The sequence below is a fragment of the Macaca thibetana genome, chromosome 6, assembly GCF_024542745.1.
Source record: "Macaca thibetana thibetana isolate TM-01 chromosome 6, ASM2454274v1, whole genome shotgun sequence".
NCBI lineage: Eukaryota > Metazoa > Chordata > Mammalia > Primates > Cercopithecidae > Macaca > Macaca thibetana.
This window is the reverse complement of record NC_065583.1, coordinates 68705407-68720990: the sequence shown is the minus strand read 5'-3', so window position 1 is coordinate 68720990 and position 15584 is coordinate 68705407. Positions and strand designations below refer to the sequence as shown.

Below are 15584 nucleotides of genomic sequence, written 5' to 3'. Positions count from 1 at the left end.
GCCTCTCAAGTGGCTGGGACTAGAGGTGCATGCCACCACACCTAGCTGAAAAAGGGAATCATAATGTAGATGTTGAAGTGCTTTTTGTATTTATGAACTGTGTTCACATCCTGTACTCACTTCTTAAGGAATCTGTTATCAAAATTATATATAATTTTAAAAGCCAGCTAGTTTTAATAGTGTGTTTCTGTTTTAGGCATTAACTTCCATCTGTAGAAGAAGAGGATTTAGTTTTCTTTCTCTACCATATGCTTGCATAGTTCCTGTCTTCCTGTCTTCCCAGTCTACCAATATATTTCATAATTTAACCACTATTCAGAGTTTCCATTATTATACATTCTGTTCACAGCTCAGTCATGTAGTACACTTGCTACTAAAAGTGTGGTTTAAGGACCAGCAGCACTGGCCTCTGGTGAAAGATTGTGAAAAATGCAGTATCTCTGGCCCCAGCCTAGAATTCAGATGTGTTCAATGAGATCCACAAATGATTCTTTCTTTCTTTCTTTTTTTTTTTTTTTTTTTGAGGTGGAGTTTCACACTATCACCCAGGTTGGAGTGCAGTGGCCCAGTCTCAGTTCACCACAACCTCTGCCTCCTGGGTTCAAGCGATTCTCCTGCCTCAGCCTCCTGAGTAGCTGGGATAACAGGTATGCACCACCATGCCTGGCTAATTTTTGTATTTTTAGTAGAGACAGGGTTTCTCCATGTTGGTTAGGCAGGTCTCGAGCTCCCAACCTCAGGTGATCCGCCTGCTTTGGCCTCCCAAAGTGCTAAGATTACAGGTGTGGGCCACCGCGCCCGGCCTTCTTTTTAACTTCTTTAAGCTCTTGTAATTTGCATGTTTCCTTTTTCTAGCATTCTGTTCTCAGTTCATGGATGTAATTTATTTCTCAGAAGGTGAGATTTATAGTCTTCTTGTTTCCAAGTTCCTTTTTTTTCCTTCTATTTTTATTTTGATCCCTATCATGTTAGTAGCTTTGTTTTGGTTGCTGGTGTTTAAGATAGAAGGACCAAAAGGCTGATTATAAGTTGAGATCTGCCCCGGGTGCTGTGGCTCACACCTGTAATCTCAGCACTTTGGGAGACTGAGGCAAGAAGACCACTTGAGCCCAGGACTCAAGACCAGCCTGGGCAACATAGGAAGGCTCCCTCTCTACAAAAAAAAAAAAAAATTAGATGGGCCTGGTGGCACATACCTGTAGTTCTAGCTACTCTGGAAGCTGAGGCGGGAGAATCGCTTGAGCCCAGGAGATTGAGGCTGCAGAGAGTTGTGATCATGCCACTGCACTCCAGCCTGGGTGACAGAGTGAGTCCCTGTCTCAAAAAACAGAAAAACCACAAAAGTTCAGAGTGGCTGGATATGGTGGCTCATGCTTGTAATCCCAGCACTTTGGGAGGCCAAGGCAGGTAGATCTCTTGAGCCCAGGAGTTTGAGACCAGCCTGGCCAACAAAGGAAGAGTCTTGTCCTCATTACTAGTCTCTACCAGTGGTTCTCAACCCTGGCTCCATACTAGGATCACCTACAGAGTTGTTAAAGCATACTGGCACCTGGTTACCATGGTAGACTAATTAAATCAGCACTTTGTTAGAGGAGGCAGAGATCATTTTTGAAAAGGTCCTCAAATGATTCCAGTGTTCAGCCAGGTCTGGAAACCTCTGTGTATTAAGATACAAAGATAGCATTTACCTAACCCAGTGGTTTTATCTCAAAGTGCAGTTCCTGGACCCACATTGCCTGGGCTGTTTAAAAATGCAAAACTTTCAGCCCCACCCCCGACTTCCTGAATGAGAATCTTAGAGGACAGTAATCTACTTTAACAACACTCGTCTCCATCCCCATCCTCCATCAGTTCTGATGCACACCAATTTTTTTTTTTTTTTGAAATGGAGTTTCATTCTTGCTTCCCAGGCTAGAGTGCAAATGGTGTGATCTTGGCTTACTGCAACCTCTGTCTCCAAGGTTCAAGCCATTCTCCTGCCTCAGCCTCCCAAGTAGCTGGGATTACAGGAATGCACCACCACATCCAGCTAATTTTTTGTATTTAGTAGAGACAGGGTTTCACCATGTTGGCCAGGCTGGTCTCGAACTCCTGACTTCAGTTGAGCCCCCCACCTTGGCCTCCCAAAGTGCTGGGATTACAGGCGTGAGCCACCGCGCCTGGCCCACACCAAAGTTTTTGGGAAGCATCGATCTAACCAAGGAAACTCCTAAGTGTGTATGTTGTAAGATTTTGAGAGTTAGTGTTCTAGCAGTGAGCCAGGAAAACTTAATGTCATTCTCAAATATGTTTACTTTCCAGCCATGCTATATAGAACTGTAATATTTGATGGGTAAAGATCTGAATTGTACATGTGTTATTCTAAACACCATAATTCTAGACATGCAGACATCAAAAAGCAGATGTTGGAGACCCTGTGGACCGACGCACACCTTCAGAAGTAGGTTTTGTTTTTTCGTTTTTTGAGACAGGGTCTGGCCCTGTCGCCCAGGCTGGAGTGCACTGGCACCATCTTGGCTCACTGCAGCCTTGACCTCTGGGCTCAAGTCCTCCCACCTCAGCCTCCTGAGTAGCTGGGACTACGGGCATGCTCCACCACCCCCCGCTAATTTTTTCATATTTTTTGTAGAGATAGGGTCTCACCATGTGGCCCAGGCTAGTCTTGAACTCATGCACTCAAGCAGTCCACCCACCTTGGCCTCCCAAAGTGCTGGGATTGCAGGTCCAACAGGCCAGAAGTGGGTATTTTTATCAAAATTCTCAAGTACTCCTTTTCTTGATCTCTTCTGAAAACAAGTACAGCATAATTTGGAGGCACATGTAAAAAGTTTACTACATCAAGGCCAGGCGCGGTGGCTCACGCCTGTAATCCCAGCACTTTGGGAGGCCCAGGCGGGCGGATCACGAAGTCAGGAGATCAAGACCATCCTGGCTAACACGGTGAAACCCCGTCTCTACTAAAAAATGCAAAAAATTAGCTGGGCGTGGCGGCGGGCACCTGTAGTCCCAGCTGCTCGGGAGGCTGAGGCAGGAGAATGGCGTGAACCTGGGAGGCAGAGCTTGCAGTGAGCTGAGATCGCACCACTGCACTCCAGCCTGGGTGAAAGAGCAAGACTCCGTCTCAAAGTTTACTACATTAAAATGCCTGCAATACACTATCTTGAGTCATAGGAGACTTCTTTGTGTGTAACGCAATACACAGGTGGAAAAAAAAAAAAAAACCGTGGATTCAGTTTCCTTTAAATGTAGTGCTAATTATTGGTAGAAACTTTTTGAGTTGGTATGTTTTCTTTAGGGCAGGTCTTTTCCTCTGGTAGGCAAGAACCACCAGGAGAAAACTACAAGCCATGTGAGGAATAGAGTTAATAAAGAACAGTGTTTATGGCTCATTTATCTGTATTTTAAAACTTTGCTTAAATAATTCTGGGTTAGGAGGAAAGCCCCACAAAATAAAATGAAACATAACAGTTAAATGAGAAGTGAATTTTATTTACATCTATTTCCATTCAGTGTATCACATCTTAAGGGTAGGTGATAACAGTGTGAAGGGTGTGCTCATTTTCTTCACCTGTGGGTAGAAGACTCTTCAGAGTAGCAGTTGTTAATCCAAATGATTGAAGCCTTCAGGTAAGGGAATAACTGCTGCAGGAATTCTTTCTTGAAGAATTTAAGCTGTTTGGTAGGAATTCTGTAACTACATACCTTTGAAACACTATTCACATTCAAATAAACTCATTTTCTAGCCAGACACAGGCTCAATTAGTTTTTTCAAACTCTAGCCAAGGCAGTGTTTCATTTGGGAAATCATGTGACAGAACTGCTCAATTCATAACTTCTCCTGCTGTTAACATTTACACTTAGACTGCCAACAACAGTTAAATTGTGGTCTCAAGGGAACAAAAAAATTGCATTCAGAATATAGTATTTTTAAACTAATTTTAGCCTGTAAGTCATTATGAGCAATAGTAACTTTTATACTCCCTCATCTTGTCTGATAATATATTCTATATGCTGTCAATCTGATTATATAGTCTATATGCTAGAACTTGCTAATTTTCATTCTGCCACCAAGAAAATTATACTTTTATTTATGGGAAAAGGATTTAAATACTCCTAGGTATGTAAAAAAATGTGTTTTAATCTAAAAGTGATTTTTCTCGCAAGAACAATTGTGTTTGCTTTCTACAAAGTTTTAAGTTTAATAAAATGCCAGTAATCACCAGTTTGCCTCCCCAAAATAAATGCTCTGATCCATATTAGAGTGATACCGTCCCTTAGTATTGGTATCTTTAATATTTTTTACATCATGAGATATCGTTATGATCTTACCTGTTATCTCAAGGTGAGCTAATCATCTTTATTTGCCTTAAAAAATACTGTACTGGCTGGATATTTAATCTTGTTAGTTTAGTTATACACTTGTTTTAGTCTAGTTTAATTCAAAAGGACTCTTAACAGTATGGTTTAAAACTCAGATTTTCTAGTCCAGACAAATTGCTCTAACGATTTGGCAGATCAATGGAGACATCCATTTCAACTTTATTGTTCTGTACTTACTATGTAGTCATGTGCAGTTTATCAACACAAAGAATACGGATGAAGGCATTTAAATGGACTACAAGTGACTCTGACTTGTAAACTAGGGAAGCCTCTTGTGTTTGACCTTAAAGGCCAGAGAAAAACTGAAGATAGATTGACTTAACTATTGCCAAGCAGATTATGGGTTATACTTCCTTTCATTCTCCCAGAATTGCTCTAAGAGCTAGGTGTCGTCATTAGCATGTTGTTGCTAATGATATAAACAAGAACATACATGTAATCAGAGGTGGACAAATCTTCAGAAGTTCCTTAAACTTGTTTAAAAAAGAAGATTGGGAAAGAAGACTAAATCAACATGTTTCTCCGCTTTGAAGATAAAACCAGAAATGGTTTCCATTGTAGCATCTTGACAATAGACAAATATGTAAAGTTTATAAGTAGATAAGACAGTATTACTAGTTCTTCAGGGAACTGAGAGTTATAGGTTACTGATGTGTGTGTGTAAATTTCCTGATTTATCACTAGAGTGACTAACTGCTTTACAAAGCTATCCTGGTATTCATATGCCATGTACTAGGGAAACAACCAGGCCAATCTCCATTCGATTTCATTTCTCATTTTGTTCATTTGCATATTAATCACATATTTCCTAAAGTATTATTTAGTAGACCACACCAGCACAATGGTTCCTCCAGCTTTTGGCAGGTGGTCTTACTGTACAGAAGTTATAAATGGCACATACAACCTTCCCCTCCTCCCTCCCCATGAGCATGATGCATGTTGTAGTCAGACAGTAACATTTCCATATGTACATGTGCACAAATACATTAAAAACATTTCAGAATTATATAAAATTTTACATTACATGAAGTAGAACCATAAAGATTATCCTAAGTGTAACTACAGAGAAAATGCATGCAGGGAGAGCCCAGTAAAGTACACAGCCTGTGGGGTATATAATTTTATTTTAAGTTTATATTTCCTGCAGGATAGTAACATACATCTTTTCCTACCCAGAGGCAAAATACATTTTCCAAAAACTTGGACACTGCCCACTGCATTAAGTTTAAAATGCTCCCTATGTATATAGACAGTAAAAGTAAGCAAAGAAACTTACAACACATTCCAATCTTTATCAAAAATGTTTTCAAGGCAACATTATTAAAATAATTATACCACGGTCCCTAATGTAACATCAAGCTCTAGTAGGAAGGTACAGAGAGGGCAGGAAGTTTCCATCCAGTCTGGTTTAGGTGCTCTTCTTTTCTTCACCCAGTAAATTCACGGTGGCTTTCTTGGCTGTTAGGAGGGAAAGAAATATATATCAAAACTCTTTGGAATGCAAGCTTTGTGCCTAACGTAGCTACTAGATAACAAAATTTGGATGACTCATGTTCGGGTGCGATCATGTTGGGGTTTGTGGTCTGGGCTAAGGGGGTTTCCAGGAAATGGAGAGGGTACCTCTTAGAGCACAAATCCTAAATACTTGAGCAAAATACTTGACGGTCATCTAGCCTAGCCCCTTGTCACCTAAACTGTTTGCCCTCTGTTCTCCTTTAAGCATTAAAAGAAGCAGAGATTTCTTAAGGGTAGTATTCAAATTCTAGTTTGTATCTGTGTGCTTGCCTGTAAGATTTCACTTATCAATATATTATCAATCTGATGACAACTAGGTCATCATATTTATCCCATGGTGACAAATCACAGAAGTCCTCATTCCTAGCACTAGAAATATAGTCATCCCTTGATACATGTGTTTGGGAGGGGAGGGACGGGGGGAGAGGACATTAGTTCCAGGAACCCTACAGATACCAAAATCTGTGAGTGCTCAAGCCCTGAAAGGGAATGGCATACATAGTATTTCCATATAACCTATGTGTTTCCGTACACTTTAAATCTCAGCCAGGCATAATGACTCATGCCTGTAATCCCAGCACTTTGGAAGGCTGAAGTGGGAAGATCACTTGAGGCCAGGAATTTGAGACCAGCCTGGCCAATATGAATGGTGAGACCCCCACCCCTCACCTCTATTTAAGAAAAAATTTAAAAGCCCATCTCTAGTTAAAATACCTAATGCAACATGAATGCTATATAAATTGTTGTTATACTAAATTGTTTTTAAAATCTGTATTTATACTCTTACTGTGCCACCATTCTCTCCTATGAGAAGAGTTTGCTCTAAGTCTTTGAGTTGGTGACAAGACACTACATTCATCAAGAAAATATTCTGTCCAGATGTGGTGGCTCACATCTATAATCCCAGAACTTGAGAGGCTGAGGTAGGAGTATTCCTTGAAGCCAGGAGTTTGAGATCACCCTGGCCAAAACACAGTGAGAGCCCGTCTCTAGAGAAAAATAAGAAAAATATATTTTCTTACGTCTGCAGGAGACCAAGCCTTCCACTTTCTAATTACCAAGTGGCTGGAAATGTGCTGTAAGAACCAGTGCAGTGTGTGAGATGGAGGGGAAAGGGGTTGTCTGGAAGCCTCCAGGGCCCCCTGTGAGATTTTACAATCTGCAGCTGTTCTTTTTTTTTTTTTTTTTTTTTTTTTTGAGACAGAGTCTCGCTCTGTCGCCCAGGCTGGAGTGCAGTGGCCGGATCTCAGCTCACTGCAAGCTCCGCCTCCCGGGTTCACGCCATTCTCCTGCCTCAGCCTCCCAAGTAGTTGGGACTACAGGCGCCCGCCACCGCGCCCGGCTAGTTTTCTGTATTTTTTAGTAGAGACGGGGTTTCACCGTGTTAGCCAGGATGGTCTCGATCTCTTGACCCCGTGATCCGCCCGTCTCGGCCTCCCAAAGTGCTGGGATTACAGGCTTGAGCCACCGCGCCCGGCCTGCAGCTGTTCTTGATGGAGCCCAGAGTCTTAGTGATGAGAGCCAGGGAGTCCCTTCTTGTCCACCAGCTGCCTGACAGCTGCTCTCCCTTTGCTCAATTAAAATTACCGAACCAAGTTCACAGCAAAGGAGAAACTAGTCCTTCCCTTAACTAACCCTTTGTAAAACAATTCCTAGTTAATCCAAAAGCTTTGAGAAAGTCTAAAATGTGTCAGCATGTAAATTCCTCCTAACTTATTTTAATTCTCATGCCCCTATTTAGGAATGTATCATACCAAAGTAAGATTGGATTTTAAGTATTGATATCTAAGAGAACCAAGAGGCTAGAAATGTGGGTGAAGTGAGCCGAGATCATGCCACTGCACTCCAGCCTGGGCAACTGAGTGAGACTGTTCAAAAAAAAAGAAAGCTGGCAATCCTAAAGTGGGATGTTGTTAAGACTACAAGTTAGAAAATACCTAAAACATATTGAAGTAGACTGGATTTGTATACCCAAAAATAGGAGTCCAGAGAAGAGAGGTATGTGAGGGAGAAATGGGGAACATACCACCTCTGGGGCATCAGTGCTGCTGGAGAACTCTCTTGGGATTTTACTTCCCCGTGGTCAGTCTACCTCACAACTCCCATGTCTTAACTACCACAGAGCTCTAAAAAAAAAAAACAACAAAAACCTTTCTCCAATTTCTAAAACCCTTGAGTCCCTCTGGAGCTCAAGACCCATCATCGGCAAAATCTATATCCTCACTCATTCCTCCAAATGTTTCCTTTACCTTCTTGCTCTTAGAGAAAGCTGGCTGTGCCCTGAGGACATTGCTTTCTCAAGTGGTGGCTGTCTCTTTCCTCCCATGACCCTAGTACAAATGGATCTGGTAGGTATTGTTTTTGTTCTTCATTGCCACTTTCAGAATCTCATCATCAAATTATATTATCAAGTAGCCTTCCTTTTCCCTGTCATCCCTGACTCTTGGGCTACTCTGTCTTATTTCTTGAAGATTTTAGCTCCTAACTTAATGTTCCTTTCTAACACTACTCCTGTTATTTATTTATTTATTTATTTATTTATTTATTTAGAGACAGGGTCTCACTCTGTCACCCAGGCTGGAGTGCGGTGATGCCATCTCAGCTCACTGCAGCCTCGACCTCCCAGGCTCAGGTGATCCTCCCACCTCAGCCTCCTGAGTAGCTGGGACACTGGTACGCATCACCACATCTGGCTAATTTTTGTGGTTTTTTTTTTTTTTTAGAGATTGGGTTTCACCATGTTGCTCAGGCTGGTCTCAAAACTCCTGAGCTCAAGCAATCCACCCACCTTGGCCTCTCAAAGTGCTGGGATTACAGGTGTGACCACTGTACCTGACCTACTACTCCTATTTTAATTATTGATGATTTTAATATCCATGTAGACATATGTGATCTTCTAATATCCTGACCTCTTAATTTCTCCCCTCCAATAACCCTTATATTCCACCCTACATATGGCACTGACTCCCAGGATACCTGTTAGTACCAATGCTACAGTCCCTCCATAATCTTGTATTAAGCATCCCACTCACCCACCATCATCTTTGTAGTGCACTTTTTTCTTTGTAGTGTGCTCCCCACCCCCCTTTTTTTGCTCATTGTAAATGATGATAAGAGTATTCCTGTTATTATCCTGATTCAGGGTTCTTCCACCACCACTTCCCATCTTACTCAGGTTAAATTCCATTGTCAAGCATTAACCACTCCACAGTCCCACTCTCACTTCATAGTTGCTGGAAATCACAACCTTCACACAACTCTCCACCTACTCTGCAGCTGTACCCATGTAGCTGAGTATGGCTGGAGAAAAACATAAACAAGAACTGGTTTCACTATAAATTCATGAACACAAATCTCAAGCATGCCTTTAACACTGCCTGGCAGTCACAGGACATTGTTCCAGTCCATTTACTCTCCGACTGTCCTAGAGGGGCCGGCACACTGCAGCTACACTCGCTTATGTAGTGTCCATGGCTGCTTTCACACTACAATGGCAGAGGAGAGTAGCTGCAACAGAGAACTGATAGCCATGAAAACATTTGTTATCCAGTGAAACCCCGTCTCTAGTAAAAAATACAAAGAACTAGCCGGGTGAGGTGGCCGGCGTCTGTAGTCCCAGCTACTTGGGAGGCTGAGGCAAGAGAATGGTGTAAACCCGGGAGGCGGAGCTTGCAGTGAGCTGAGATCCGGCCACTGCACACCAGCCAGGGCGACAGAGCGAGACTCCGTCTCAAAAAAAAAAAAAAAAAAATTTGTTATCTGGCCCTTTACAGAAAAAGTTGAGCAGTCCCTCTCCTTCCCAACTATTTCATACATTCTCTTTCCACTGTCTCCTTCCCCATCCTCTCTCAATTGGCCTTCTTTCTTCCTACCTTACTGAGATATTTGAAAAATGAGAAAGTCACTTCTGTAGGCTCCCATGGTCCCATGTGCTCACAGCATACCACAAACCCTGATTTCCCTGCTGTTATCATAAACTTCCAGCTCTTCTGACCAGTCCCTCTACTGGATACTGGATCCTTCCCTGGTCAAGGACAGAGCTCCAGCAATTCACCCTCTCACTCCTGTCATCATTTTTTGCTCTGTTGAATTATTCCCATTCATTTTCAAACAGGCTTTGTTTCTCTACCTTAAGAAAAAAACTTTTAAAATTTCAGGACCCTAATTCCTTCTTCCAGTTATAGTCCCATTCTTCTGCTCCCCTTTGCAGGAAACTTCTCAAAAGAAAGATCTATATTCTCTCATCCCTTTTCTCTCATTCTCTCAAATCCATTGCAATCAGGAGTTTGATACCACTCCACAAAATCTGTGTTATCAAAATCACTAGTACCTTCCTCATTGCTAAATCTGCTCATTTCTCAGTCCTTATCTTACTTGACCTGTTGACAGCATGTAACATGATAGATCACTTCTCTTTGAAACACTTTCTGCTCTTGGACCCAAGGATACCACACACTCACCTGGCCACTCCTTATCAGTCTGCTTTGCTGGTTGCTTCTCATCTCTCCAGTCTCTAAACCTTAGACTCCCCAGCGTTAAGTCTTTGGACCTCCTCTTTCCTAACTACACTACCTTCGTGATCTCATCCAGTCTCATGTTTAATATGTATAAGCTTGTGGCCCCCAAATTTATGTCCCCAGTCCAGACCTGTTTCTTGAACTCTTGACACCTGTATCCAACTAGCTGTTTGATCCTTGTAGGTATCTAACAGACACCTCAAACAAATGTCCAGGACTGAATTCCATATCCCCCCGACCCGCCACAACCTCCCACCCCAACAAAACCTATTCTACCCAGTCATCTCCAGCTCAGTGGCAATTTTATCCTTCCATTTGTTAAGGCTAAAAAGCTTGTCCTTGCCCTTAACCCTTCTGACCCATGCCCAATCCATAAGCAAATCCCATTACTTCTACCTTTGAAATATATCAAGAATCTGATACTTCTTACCTCCTACTGCTACACAAAGAACCAAGCCACCATCGTCATCTCCAGTCAGATCACTGCAAAAACCTTTTAACTATTCCCCCAATTTCCTCCCTTACCCCCCTTCAGTCTGTTCCTAATACAGTGGCCACAGGCATCTTTTTAAAACACAGGACAGATCATTTTGCTCCTCTGGTTAAAATTCCCCAATACCTCCACATCTCACACAGAGTAGAAGCCAAAACCTTTACAATGGCCTATCACCTGCAACCTGTCCCACCTCGTCTCCTGCACCTCTCTAGATCACTTCTTCCGTTGCTCCCACCTCAGGACTTCTGCATATGCAGCTCATTCTGGAGTATGATTCCCCATGGTTCTTTCCTTTACCATTTTTTTTTCTCTCTCTCTTTTTATTTTTTTTAGGGGGGACAGGGTTTTGCTTTGTTACCCAGGCTAGAGTGGCACAGCTCACTTGCAGCCTTGACGTGGGCCGAAGTGATCCTCCTACTTCAGCCTCCTGAGTAGCTGGGACTACAGGCTTGCGTCACAATGTCCGGCTAATTTTTTAACTTTTGTAGAGAGCGGGTCTCCATAGGAGACCCCGTCACAAACAAGCTGGTCTCAAACTCCTGGCCTCAAGTGATCCTCCTACCTTGGCCTCCCAAAGTGTTGGGATTACAGGCTGAGTCACTGTTCCTGATTCCTTTACTGCTATCGAGTCTGATTCAGTAGAGCCTTCTGGTATAGATTTCCTAAATGTCTCCATTTAGAATAATAAGCATCCCTCCAGTCCTTGGCCCCCCCCCATCTTTCTACTTATTTTTTCCCTATATTATCTGCTAAATATACCATCTAATTTTCAATTTTACTGCCTATCTCTCAACTAGACTGTAAGCTTCATTAATTCAAGGAGTATGGTCTCTGGTTTGCTGGTTCACTGCCAGTGTTATGAACATGCTTGGCACATATTAAACACCTCAATAAATAAATATTTATTGAGTGAATTAATCAGAGCTGAGAGTGGACATTCTTTTGTACCCATAACAAAAATTGAACAGCATACTGAACCGATCAACCTGAACTGAATTAGGCTGGCTGTCAGGGCCTCCAAAGTACTACTTCTGTCTGGTCACCCTGCTGCTATAGCCCTGGCCAGCTAGGCCCTGCTGTTCATGGTGCCGGCCCAGAGAGGACCCAGCCAGGAGATGCTGAGTGCTGTGTGGGGGTAGGGAACCCCAAGGAGAAGGCGCTGAGGACACTGAAAAACAGGGTTAGCAGCTCAAACTGCCAGAGACAGAAGGCAAGCTCAAATGAGTGACCTGAAACAGCAAGTGGTAGATTTAGAACAGAACCAAAAATTTTTGCTAGACAATCAGCTTTTACAAGAGAAAATGCATGGACTCATAGTTGAGAACCGTGAGTGAAGGCAGCACTTGGGGATGGAGGCCCTGGTTACTGAAGAGGAGGCGAAAGCCAAGTTAATTCCATCTATTTGATGCTTGACATCCCTAACTAGGCAGTGAGGGTAGACGTTAGTTGTGGTGGGGTTGGAAGTAAACATCAACTACCTTCCCAGTATGATATCCTGTTGGGCATTCTGGACAACTTACCCCCAGTAGTGTTCTTCAAATGTCCTTCCCCAGAGTCTGCCAGCCTGGAGCAGCTCCCAGAGGTCTACTCAGAAGGACCCAATTCCTAACCAGCCTCCCTTTCTCTGTCAGTGGGGACATTATCAGCCAAGCTTGAAGCTATTAATGAACTAATTAATTTTGACTACATATATGCCAAGCCCGTAGTCTGAGACAGAGAGTCAAGCTAATGTCGTAGTGAAAATCAAGGAAGCACCTCTCAGCCTCTCAGAGAAAGATCACCCGGAATTCGTGGTCTCAGTGAAGGAAGACTTTGTGGAAGATGACTTCATTCCAGACCAGGGTATCTCCAATCTACTCTCATCCAGCCACTGCCCGAAGCCATCTTCCTGTCTACTGGATGTTTACAGTGACTGTGGGTATGAGGGCTCCCCTTTCCCCTTCAGCAACATGGCCTCTCCACTTGGTGCAAACCATGCTAAGGAGGAGACTGGCCAATGAACTCTTTCCCCAGCTGGTTAGTGTCTAAGGGGTGATCTAATACTGTTGCCCTTTTCCTTGACTATTACACTGCCTGGAGGATAGCAGAGAAGCCTGCCTGTGCTTCATTCCAAAGGCCAGAGAGTCTGCAGTCCTAGAGAATTCCCTTAACGTATTTATCTGTTCAAATGTCATAGAGAACCCCAAGTATTGTCTTTTGGCATGCAGTCCAAGGTATTTGATATGTTACTATAATTCAGAACTACAGCTTTTGAGGTTGTACTTTTTCTAAAGAGTGGTAGTTTGCCCTAAATATTTATTATGTGAGGGTGATTAGAGAAGTGTCAGAGTAGACATGGAATTCATGAATGGCTATTTATCATTTCTCCTCCCCCTTTTTGGCATCCCAGGCTTGCCTCTAGTTTTAGGTCCTTTAGTTTGCTTCTGCAAGTGGAGAGAACACCTACCTGAGAGGGCTCTTTTCCCCTCATGTACAGTTCAAGTAAAGATCAAGAATTTTTTGTAAAATTATAGAAATTGACTGTGTAAATGCTTGATGGAATTGTTTCCTGCTAGTATAGCTTTTGAAAGGTGCTTTCTCCATTTATTTAAAACTACCTATGTAATTAAAAAGTATAATGCAAACAAATAAACAATTAGAAGAGATGTACTTGCATATCAATATAGGTGATTCTCTAAAATCACTGCCTACCATGGAAAGTCATTTTTCCTAATGTTCTGACTCAATGCTACATTAAATGTGGCATGGAGGAAGAGTCTTGGGAAAAGCTGAGAACTGTAAGTGTTCTCAATAGGCAAAGACTTTGTAAAGAAATCCCAGAGTAACGGTGGCATTTGGCTGAGGGGTGCTGGTAAGACAAGAAGGCCAGGAAGCCTGTTATTTAAGCCCAGTGTGTCACATCTCCTCTCACATGTGGGGCCATATTGTTCCTGAGTCTTACCTTCTTTAGTGATGGCATCTGCAGTCTCTTTGGCCTTGTCTTTAAGGTCCTTGACCACGCTGTCCATCTGGGACTCATGCTTCAGGAAGAAAGGACGGATGATGCGCTTGTAGAGCAGTTCAGCCCCATTAGAAGGGCTCGGGGCCATGCACCACAACAGGAAGCCACACTGCAGAATAAGAGCCAGCATGGGTAACAGGAGGGTGGAGGGGCACGTTCTGAGAATACACACTGTCTTTTACTATGGGGATGGGAAATGCCTCTGGTATTTTCTCCAAAGGCATTACCAGTGTTTTCTGCAGGTTAAAGGTGGGCTTTCTTTAAAAACATGATGAGTAATGAGCTGGTAAGGAAAAGCTGAGACTAAAAAACAAAGGGTAAAACACACCAGGCCGGGCGCGGTGGCTCAAGCCTGTAATCCCAGCACTTTGGGAGGCCGAGACGGGCGGATCACAAGGTCAGGAGATCGAGACCATCCTGGCTAACATGGTGAAACCCCGTCTCTACTAAAAATACAAAAAAACTAGCCGGGCAAGGTGGCGGGCGCCTGTAGTCCCAGCTACTCGGGAGGCTGAGGCAGGAGAATGGCGTAAACCCGGGAGGCGGAGCTTGCAGTGAGCTGAGATCCGGCCACTGCACTCCAGCCTGGGCGACAGAGCGAGACTCCGTCTCAAAAAAAAAAAAAAAAAAAACACCACGTCCAGGAGCTTAACTATCTTCCTAACTTGGACCACTTTTTAGTATATAGCTGTAAGAAGCTTTCATTAATCATAACTCTCAGAAATCAATTAAGAAAATATAGTACTTATCTGCATGCATAAAGCCCTATCCAGATAAGCCTAATATCTAGGAGGCTTGTGCTTGCTAGGCTTACCTTGGTAAATTTATCACATTTGTTCATCCTATTATAGAAAAAATACCTTGTCCATTCTTGAATTCTTCCTTTGGTGGAACCTCAGTTTTTGGGTAGATCTTTAGCCTTCAAGGAATCTTTACAGCTGTTCTTCATCTTTCATCTTAAATGTAGTTATTATTCCTAACTCCTTCTTTACAGCTCTACTTTGCCATTGAGATTTTTTTTTTTAATTGACAAATTTCTGCCCTAATTACTTAAATAAGGATTTTTACACTATTTATGTCCAAAAATTTTTTACTGTTTATTCAAAAAATACCAACTTGCCACTTCAAGTCATCCATGCAATTTACTCCTTTTTAAGATAAAAAGGAAAAAAAAAAAAAAAAAGGGAATATTCAGAGTAATCTGCCCAATTCCCTAGAAAGTTTAATAAACAATATGCTGAGTTATTTTAGTTTAAAAGATTTTAACCACATTTTATTCCACACAGCCTAGGTGACTCTACAAAAAAAAAAAACAGAAGTCACTTACAGAGAGATTCCAAATCAGTATTTTTTACATCTTCTCCTTAAAGTAAAAACATCTTAATTTATCATGCTTTAAATTTAAAAGGCTTAGTCCTTATGATTCCAAACCAAGGGATGTACTCTGATAATCAACAAGCTATGATGCCTTTCCAAGACAGTCTTTCAAATGTTTTAGAGATACAAAGCTGATAAAAGGCGAACACTAATGACAGAGTTTTAGTTTAAAATGCACAAATAGCTCACTCCAACAGCACCGTGTTGGCTCTGAGAAATTTATACTACACTGTGAACTTGTACTACACTCTGAACTTGTACTACACTCAAAATAAAAAACAAAACCCAAGTTCTCAAC

At 42.3% G+C, this 15584-nt stretch overlaps 2 protein-coding genes and 1 pseudogene across 3 annotated transcripts in view; 2 read left to right on the top strand and 1 right to left on the bottom strand.

Moving 5' to 3' along the window:
* Nucleotides 1–15584, top strand: part of SRP19 (signal recognition particle 19) — an 823764-nt gene that overhangs the window by 794178 nt on the left and 14002 nt on the right. The gene's annotated exons all lie outside the window — the stretch shown is intronic.
* Nucleotides 3469–15584, bottom strand: part of REEP5 (receptor accessory protein 5) — an 806416-nt gene continuing 794300 nt past the window's right edge. Inside the window, exons 5-6 of the mRNA XM_050793118.1 lie at nucleotides 13850–14018; nucleotides 3469–5838 (exon numbers count right to left, since the gene is read on the bottom strand). Coding sequence (XP_050649075.1) covers nucleotides 5789–5838; nucleotides 13850–14018 — 219 coding nt within the window. The 3' untranslated portion in view covers nucleotides 3469–5788. The remainder of the gene's footprint in view (nucleotides 5839–13849; nucleotides 14019–15584) is intronic.
* LOC126957010 (uncharacterized) lies at nucleotides 9238–13418 on the top strand (annotated as a pseudogene).